The sequence below is a fragment of the Chelonia mydas genome, chromosome 10 (assembly GCF_015237465.2).
Source record: "Chelonia mydas isolate rCheMyd1 chromosome 10, rCheMyd1.pri.v2, whole genome shotgun sequence".
Lineage (NCBI taxonomy): Eukaryota > Metazoa > Chordata > Testudines > Cheloniidae > Chelonia > Chelonia mydas.
Window position 1 is genome coordinate 81,542,742 of NC_051250.2, and position 9,183 is coordinate 81,551,924.

The 9,183-nt window shown below is 52.5% G+C and overlaps 1 protein-coding gene across 1 annotated transcript; it reads left to right on the plus strand.

The window, feature by feature from the left end:
- The first annotated feature begins 679 nt into the window (after positions 1–679).
- Positions 680–8,833, plus strand: LOC122462032 (5E5 antigen-like). The gene is made up of 3 exons (XM_043524096.1): positions 680–743; positions 1,129–1,498; positions 8,779–8,833. The coding sequence occupies exons 1-3, from the start codon at positions 680–682 to the stop codon at positions 8,831–8,833; spliced, it is 489 nt and encodes a 162-aa protein (XP_043380031.1).
- Positions 8,834–9,183: the final 350 nt, after the last annotated feature.

Consider the following 9,183-nt stretch of genomic DNA (forward strand, 5'->3'; position numbering starts at 1 on the left):
CACATTTTGTATTTGGGATGCCAGCGAAGACTTTGTACCCACTGTGCTCGCATTGTGCCCACAGCAGAGAAAAGATGCCATGCTGCGCTGAAGCAAACGCAGCCGTCCCTCCAGATGAAGGGGCAGATCCCCTGTTGGCTCCTCTCTTTGACAAGGCAGGATTGTCTCGCCAGGGCTCGCCTGTGCAAGGAACTCTGGTCAGCCTGGCTCCGGAGCTGAGGAGACAAAAACAGTTTTATAGGGGGCTGATGATTGTGTCACCCCACGTTATCAAAGCCCAGTTCACGCGCACCTGTTCCACATTCTTCGCTATTGTACGTGCAAACACTCCCCGGGGAGTTCATTTCGAGGGGATCCTTGTCCTTCCTGAGCGTTTGCAGTCACCCTGGTCGGCTCGCACCCCTAGAAGCAATTTGCAGTTGCCTGGAAATGCACCGCCAACCCCACTGCTAACCGACAGCACCCGCATGCGATACACCTGAGCTCTGAGACCATGGGCTACATCCCCAAGAGCTGGTGCTTTTCAACCCCCTTCCGTTCTTTACTCCGCCGCCGGTGCCCGGGGAAAATGCACCGATCTGGCGGAGTTTGCAGGAACTTTTGGGTCTCCTTTGGCCTTCATCCGAAGGAAGGGCTCGGGCCCGGAGCGCACGGGGGCTGCGCCGCTGGGCCTGGGTCCATGCCAAGCGTTGTCAGGTCAGCACGGCGACTCCTGGAGCTGCCCTGGAAGCCTGGCTTCCAAGGTGGGTCCAATGCGCCTTCCCGGGGGCTGCCGCAGCCGCTCCCCCACTGCTCTGGGGGGGGGGGGGGTGCTGGTGAATGAAGGGGCGGGTCCTTCCCTCTCTGTGTCACCCGGTGCCCAGGCTCCGCGCCCCGGATCCCACCCTCCCGCGGCCGGCGGGCGCGCAGGGGCCCCGGCACAGCTCCCGGCGCGGCTGGCGGAACTCGGGGCGCCGCAGGCAGTACAGCAGAGGAAGAGGTCGGCGTGCACCGGGCAGCAGACTGGCTCCCAGGGCAGGGCGCCCAGAGGCGGAGGGCCTGGCTGGGCAGCCAGCGGAGGAAGAAGGCCAGCACCGCGATGGTGAGGGCCCGGGTGACCCGGGAGCCCCGGGGCCGGGCGCTGCCCAGCCGGCGTAGCAGCGGCCCAGGGTGGCCAGCGGCAGGACCTTCTGCAGGTGGTAGAGGGCCAGCCGGTGCCGGCCGTCGGGGAAGCGCAGCCGGCAGAGCGGCTCGCCGGGAGAAGAGGGCGGCGGGCAGGGTGGCCAGGCAGGCGGCGGCCCAGGGGAGCGCACCGAGGCAGCGCACTGAGCCGGGGCGCCGCAGGGCGAGGCCGAGAGCGGGAGCGGGCCACGCTGAGGGCGGTGAGGAAGAAGGCGCTGGCGCCCATGTTGAGCACGGTGGCGGAGAGCACCAGGGTGCAGAGAGGGCCCCCGAAGGGCCCCCCGAAGTCCAGCGCCGAGTCGGCGGCCCGGAAGGGCAGGGGCAGCGCGAACTGCAGGTCGGTGGCCGCCAGGTTGCGCACGGAGGCGTTGAGGCTGGAGCGGGGTTGCCCGCCGCGCCCAGGGCGCACACGCCCAGGTAGACGGCGGCGATCAGCATCCGCTGCGCCGGGGCGGCGCGGGCCGGCACCGCCAGCTCCTCCGGGGTGCGGAAGGTCGGACGCTCCCGGGCCGAGGCGTTCGGGCGACCCCCAGGCGCGTTGGCGGGGCCCCCTTCCAGCCAGGCCGCCCCGCCGCGGGCCGAGAACATGGCCCTGCCGGGGCTCTGGTGGGGGGCGCAGCCTAGACGGGCTGCAGCCGGGGTCTCCTGGGTCCCTCGCAGGGCCAGGGGGGAGTCCGGGAGCTGCCGGGGAGGGGGCGGTCGGCGCGCAAGGCTGGGCGCCGGGACCCGTAGCCAGGACTGAGGACCCCGGCTGGCTGGTGGCCGGCTTCGAGGCGCTTTTATCGGGGGAGCAGCCACGGGGGCGCCTCCCCTGGCCCCGGCGATTGTCCGCTGGTGCCTGGCCCCTGGCACGGAGGGCGGGCTGGCCTGTCCCTCGCCGCCTGCGGCCGGAGGGGCCGCCAGCCCCGGGGTCGCACGGAGCTGTCCGCGGTGCTGAGCGCGGCTCACGGGCGGCTCTCCAGGGAGGCGTCTTGCCGCCCGGCTCGGGGCAGCCTAGGCCCGCTGCCGCGCTTGGCTCGTGGCTCGGCTCCTCGGACGGGTGAAGGGAGGCGAGAGTCTGCCTGCGCCGGGCTGGGGGGACCAGGGTGCAGGGCGCTGCCCTGGACTGGCGATGCGGCGGACCTGCCGCGTCCCCTGGCCCAGCCACGCCCGGGGCAGGGATCTTGTCAATGCGCTGCGCCTTGCGGGTCGGGTCAGGCGGTTCCCGCTGCTCCCTGGGCTGGGGGCACCCGCTGGAGACCATCAGCAAGGGATTAAAAACCCCTTCCCGCGGGTCTGCTTCTCCCCTTCCCAGCGCAACCGTGGGTCACCCAGCGCCCCCGCCCGAGGCCACTTCCCGCCGGCTGGAGGAAAACAAACCCACCGGGCGGTTCCCAAAAGGGCCTGAGCCTCCCGTTACCGCCGCTGCAGCCCAGGTGCTGCCGAAGCAGCCTGGTGGTGCAAGCCCAGCCCCGCAGGCGTGTGCTGCTGGGTCACAGGGACAAGGGTCACGCCTGTTACACACACACAGGGACACACACTACCCCAATACACTGTCACACACACACACACTCCCCCCAACACAAGCTCTGTAGCCTGATCTATAGATTATATATTGATTACTTAGGCACTCCCCGGGATCCCGAGGAGGGCTGACAGGCTCTTGGCTCAAGACCAGGCCCAGTATTATTGAAATGACGGTGTAGTTAGGAAGCCGGTGGGCACAGGTGTAACTTTCACACTATGGGAACTCTTCACTATTTACCTTTAGCACAACCCCACTCAGGCTGTCTCAGGACGGTGGCTGGTCATAACACAGAAAGTACATCTGGACACCCATGCTCACACCATCCCTTGCAGAACAACCTGCAATGCTACCCATTATCTCCACCAGTGGCCATCATTCTGGCCCCTCCCGCGGACTACTTCTCTCTGTCCTACCCCCCTAGGCTGGGATACAACTTGTATGATGTGTTACACTGATGCCACTATGGCTAATGCATATTCAATAGGGATTTCCCCCTCCCCCATTTGTATTTCCTACGTCTACTAATGTTGAGGTGTCCTACTTTTTTAGGTTAGTATATTAATTGTTTCAACTCATTATCATATATGTCAGCTCATTGCCATGGCACGCTTATGGTTGGATGTTCTTCCCAAAACCTGCTGTTAGCTCATGTTTCTGTAGTTGGCTGATGTCATTATGGAGAAAATTCCCCCTTATGTTCTACTTCCAGTTCTCCAGAACTTAGGGGTGACTGTTGGGGCGTTTATCTGTGCCAAAGTTCATAGGCCGCAAGCCTCCTGCTAGCTGCTGAAGCCCGTGTCTTACAGGATACAGGCCTGAAGGTTCCTTGTGTTACTGCTGAATATAATGAAGGTGGCATAATAAAGGCAAGGCAGTGAATATAGTAAAGGCAAGTTCACACCCACAAATGTTCACTCCCCCCAACACATCGTGTCTCACACACACACAAATGGGGACACACACTCCCCTGAACACATGGTTACACACAAAGGGACACCGTCACACACACACAGAGAATTTAAAATAAGGAAAAGTGTGTAAAGACAGACAATTCCACTGGTAACCCATCACTCAAATGGGTTCCCAGTCCAACCCCCAGGCCAGCCGCTTGCAGGGAAGGGCTGGCTGGGGACATGAAAGGTCTGGGGGGGAAGGGACTTTTCCCTTCACAGAACGAGCCTGTCCAGATTCTGGTGTTCCCCAGGCCTCTGGCTTTGCCTTGGTGAACCCCTTTCCGTGAGAATGGATGGGTTATTGGAGAGACAGGCACTCAGAGGGCACGGTGCTTGGCACTGACAGGCAAACAGAGGGCCAGCCCTGTCACTCCTCCACCTTGAGTGCGTTCTTGGCCAACCTGATGAAACACCCAGGGGGCAAGATGGGTTGGATAGGACTCCAGGACATTGCCATGCAAAAGAGAGAGGGGTCAAGGCTTTGAGGGCCCAGCTGTGGATGTGAAACGCACAGCTCCTTCCTCCCCCATCCTAAAGAATGGACAGGGGTGGCAATATGGCTAGAGTAGCCTCTGCATAATGCACAGGCAGCCCACCAGGCTTCAAGCCGCTCTAAGCGAAGGTTAGCATGTAACAGGCACCGTTCCCCACCAGGAACCATCCCTTTGCCAACCCTCCTCCTCCAAGGGTGCTTTCTATTTATTTTGTGTATTTAGTTTGATACTGATTTCAAATATATATTATTAAAAAACAAAACTCAAATACATCTTAGGTAAGAGTTTGATCTAGCTATCCTGCAATCAGAAGATGGAGTGGAAAGGGTGGTTTCTAGATTATTGTTCTGTATCAGCATAGTTCATATCTAGTTCTATGAGATTAAGACCCTACCACAAGCTTCAAAAAGATCTGAGATCTCTCCTCACCTCTGCACATGTCGTCAATGTCAGGCTAACCAACAGCCAGGACAGGCTTTTGAAGCCAGCATGAGATCCATTTGTTTCCTCATGCCAAATTATAACAAACAGCACATATTTCCTCCTCTGTGCTTGTTAAATTTTGCTTTGTAAAGCAACTGGATGGCAGCAGTAATGGGGATGCCTGCTTGCAGTTGCACTAGATTTCCCTGATGAGATCATATCATGCTCCTGTGTAAGAGAAAATCCAAAGGAGATCTTTAAATATCAATGTAATTTGCATGGTGAGACAAAAGTTTACAGTTGCTACTAATGTTTCTTATCATAGATTAAATACTATGGTAACTGGTCATAAATACCATAGGTGGCTAGATAGTTAGCTAGAGAAAGCATTGTATAATCCTGGGGGGAATTCTGCACCAAAAATATTCAAAATTCTGTGCACAATGTTTTAAAATTCTGTGTATTTTGTCAAAACACCACAATATAATCATGCCAGTTTCAATTATTTTGGTAATTTATTTCAAAATACAAGCATCTCTGTAGCAATATGGACAACAAAAAAAGATTAGTTACTAGGCATATTAATACAGAACTTTGAGTAATAATTCATTTAAACTATGATACAGAAACATATTTCCTGCACCCGTCAGAAGCAGTGCAAAGGCTTGGGGGGAGTCGGGGGTAACAGAGGAGCTGAGGGAGAAGGAACGAGTCTGGGAGTGAACTTGGAGGGTTGTTGGGTGTGGGTGGGAGAAGTATGCAACAGATTTGGTGGGGGCGGGATTATTAGGGAGTTGTGGAGCCTCCCCCATGCAAACCCAGGCTGACCCCTAGCCTCTCCCATTCAGTCAGGCACATCTGCCCTGTCCTCCTGTGTCCCTGCAGCCCCCTCCCCTCCCCATGTTTCTCTGCAGCCCCCTACCCCATCCCCAGGTGTTCCTGCACCCCTCTAAACCCTGTCTCCATGTGGCCCTGCAGCCCCAACCCATTCATCCCCTGGATCAATGCTGTCACCCCACTAGCTCCTGAGCCCATGCCCCACTCTGCCCCCCTCACTATCCTTTCTGAACCCCAGTCTGACTCCCCAGCAACCAAGTGTGACCTGCTCTGTCCATCGGGTGCCTCCTCCCGTGACCCCACTGTGAGGAATACAGCCCCTCCACCAGCTGACTGCCCTCTCTTCTGATGCCACAGCAGCTGCTGGGGGGCAAGAAGTGTGACTGCAGCGCCTCTCTAGTGGAATCTATATTCTGCAGAGAAAAAAAAAATCTGTGGGGGACATGGATTCTGTGCACATGCTGTGGTGCAGAATTCCCCCAGAAGTAATTCTAAAATATGCATTTTCTGTATTGTGAATGAGGTGGGAAGGGAGATTTCCTGGTAAAAATAAATTGTTCATAAAAGTTGTCAAATCTATGACAAAGCATACCTGTTAAAGGCAATTTTAATTAACCTTCAGCCACTCCACTGTGAGCAGTTTTCCCAGCCTATGCAAAGCTAGGCCTGCTCAAAACTGGGATAAGCAACATCTGACTAGAACCCAGGTGCTATAGACAGTGGTGTTAGTAATTCATTTGATTGGAATGCTTCCTACTGAGTCAGCTCTGACCCAATATCCCAACCTGGTTTTGTTAGAAGACACAGGAGGGACTGTCCTGCTGGAGATGCTGCATTATGGATGAATGATAAAAGCAAGTGCCTGGCCATTAAATCACCCATCTCACTTTCTGCAAAGTAGGGGTGTGTACCTAGCAAATTTCAACAGAAGTAAATATATTCTGCCTAATTTAAATTCCTTCTGCAGTTCACTGAAGTTATTCTGCACTTGCACACCCCCAAAAATAGCTGTGTAGTCTCTCTGGGAAAGGGCAGCTGTCCTCCTCTAGTCCAGAAACAGCACATTTCCGTAGCAGTGATTTATGGCCAAAATTTTCAAAAGAACTCAGCACACACAACTGTGGCCAGATTTTTTTTAAAGAGTTCAGCATTCTAGGTGTGTTGAACTCTTCTGAACAACTGGCCACAACGGGAGCTCCTGGGGCGGGGTGGGGCGCGATTATTCTGGAAAATGTGGCCCTTATTTAGATGCCTAAATGGGATCTGAGCTCTTGAAAATCTGGGCCATAGAGTTCAATCCTTCCCAATGCTAAGTACCACCTGTGAAGTGCAAAGCACCCTCAACTTCCACTGATCTAGGTCCCATTGCCTGATTCATTCATAGTCTGTAAAAAGTAGAAACCCTACCTGATAAAAGACTATCTAAACTGAACCTGTAGCCATGTGTGGAGCTGCCTCAGATTGGGCTCTTTACCAAAACACAAGCACACTATTCTTTAAAATATTACAAAAGCACTGAAAGAGCTCTCGCATGTAACATAGCTGGAGCATACCAATGTCTATCTAGATATTGCTAGGGTGGCCATCTCTCGGTTAGCTTTTTGGACACAAATGATTCATATTATAAGGTTAAAATGATTGTAAATGGACACATCTGTGAAATCAGGCCAATTTATTTAAACAAATGTCTAATTATCCAACTGTTTATGGCTAAACTTTTATCAGTTTTGTTGTAAAGATCTCTCCTTGTGGTTCCTCCCCCCCCCCCCCCCGGGACCTTTTCACACATTTCTGTCATCAGCCAAATAAAGACCCAAACCAGCACAAAGGAAAAAAAGAGTAGCACAAAGAGACAAGTTTATGGGAAAGCTACTGGACATCTAATACAGTTTAGAAATGTGACCCAGGTTTCAGAAATGCCTCCCCTCCCCCCCCCCCCACCAAGAGATAGCCAAATATATAGTTTGAATGTCTAAGGGAATAATTATTTCCACATTTTTAGCATGACTGGCTTGTAAAATATCAGTGACACTCAGGCAGCATTGCTTTACTTGAGATAAATTATATATTATTATTTTATCTTATACCTAAGCATCTGTTGATCAGCCTTAAACAGACCGTGATTGTTTGGTTCCCCCACCAGGTGTCATGCTCACTGTAAAATACGGTACCTTAAAATGTGATCAATATTATTTTCAAAACAATATTCCTGAAAATCAGAAAGGCAAAAGGGGACTAATTCTGCTGTCAGATACATACCCAACCCCAGTGTAACCAAAAATAGGTCCTTTAAAGTGAGCAGAGTGACTGCATTTAGCCTGGGGTAGCTGAGAACAAAATTTGGCCAAAGTGTAGCAAACATTTTGAATGTGTTTCAAAATGATCATAAATCTTTTTCTTTAAGGAAACATGAAACAGTGGCTGGATTTTCAGAATTGCCCAGCACAGATCTAATTCTGCCCTCACTGAAGCCAGAGTTGGGCCAAAGTTAAGTGCTCTAAAAAAAATCTCATCCATTGTGTTTTTGCAGTGATTCCCATTTGCTGGAACATCAGCTACTGGGGTGAAATACACCCATGGGCAGAGGGCCAGAACGTCTGATTCAATAAGTTAATTCATAACAGATGGAATCTGTCAGACTCAGAATCCTGCTGTTTCACCTGATCACTGACTTTGCCCCTGTCCCCTACTCCAGTCCATTTAGCCCAGTATCATCAAATATCAGGGTTGGAAGGGACCTCAGGAGGTCATCTAGTCCAACCCCCTGCTCAAAGCAGGACCAATCCCCAATTTTTGCCCCAGATCCCTAAATGGTCCCCTCAAGGATTGAACTCACAACCCTGGGTTTAGCAGGCCAATGCTCAAACCACTGAGCTATCCCTCTTCCCAAAAATTAGTTAATAAGAGTGCAGAAATGGTCTGTAGTTGGTAAAGTTTCTTCCTGTTAAGTTAGAGGATGCATTTAGCTTGCTATGTTTGATTTGGGATGTCAGTTTTTTGCCTGCTGAGGGTTTGTGTTAGCACTGCTTAAGCAAGAGTTACCTTACCAGTATCCTGTCTTCCGACTGCGGCCAAGGCCAGGTGCCCCGGAGGGAATGAACAGAACAGGTAATCACCAAGTGATCCATCCCATCACCCATTCCCAGCTTCTGGCAACTTTAATAATACATAACGCAAAGACTAGCTCAACTGTGCTTAGCAAGACCAATAGCTCTGGCAATGAAGTACTTCCTTAAAAAGTGTCTGTGGGTCTCAGAGAACAAAAACGTAACATCCTGTTTTCATGAGAATCTTGCATTAAAAAAAAAAAAAAAGCACAGATAACCCTCCGGCATGTACTTCTCTGAAACCAGACACTCATTTTTGCCATTCATTAAATCTCTTCCCTTTCCTCCCTATTCAGAGCTTGCCTGGTGATGAATGTCAGCAACGAAGGAGGGATGCAGTCAGCAAAATGAAATAGGATAATCCTGATAAATTACAATAACTGAATGTATTTAATAAAGATTTATCATTTCCTGCACTCCAAGTGCTGTGCTGAAGCAGTGGTTTAAATAAAAAAATGCTTAGCAAGGCAGAGCCCAGGATCATGTTCTCCTTCAGCCATTTCTAACCTGGGAGCATTTACTCTGAGGGCTGTATCATGGGTCTTATTCTATACAGAGTTTGTGCATGCAGGTTGCAGAGCACAGTCACCCCAGGGCACCCCCTGCTAGCCACACATGATACTGCCTCAGTTTCCTTCCCCAGGCTGGGTCTCCTGAGCTCTCCACACACTGCTCTGTGCGGGAGATGGGGCTCTGCTCAC

Coding starts and splice junctions, on each gene's coding strand:
- LOC122462032 (XM_043524096.1), top strand. CDS start 680: ATGCCAAGCGTTGTCAGGTCAGCACGGCGACTCCTGGAGCTGCCCTGG. Junction 744..1,128: donor CTGGAAGCCTGGCTTCCAAG/GTGGGTCCAATG, acceptor GGCGCTGCCCAG/CCGGCGTAGCAGCGGCCCAG. Junction 1,499..8,778: donor AGGGGCAGCGCGAACTGCAG/GTCGGTGGCCGC, acceptor CTCCCTATTCAG/AGCTTGCCTGGTGATGAATG.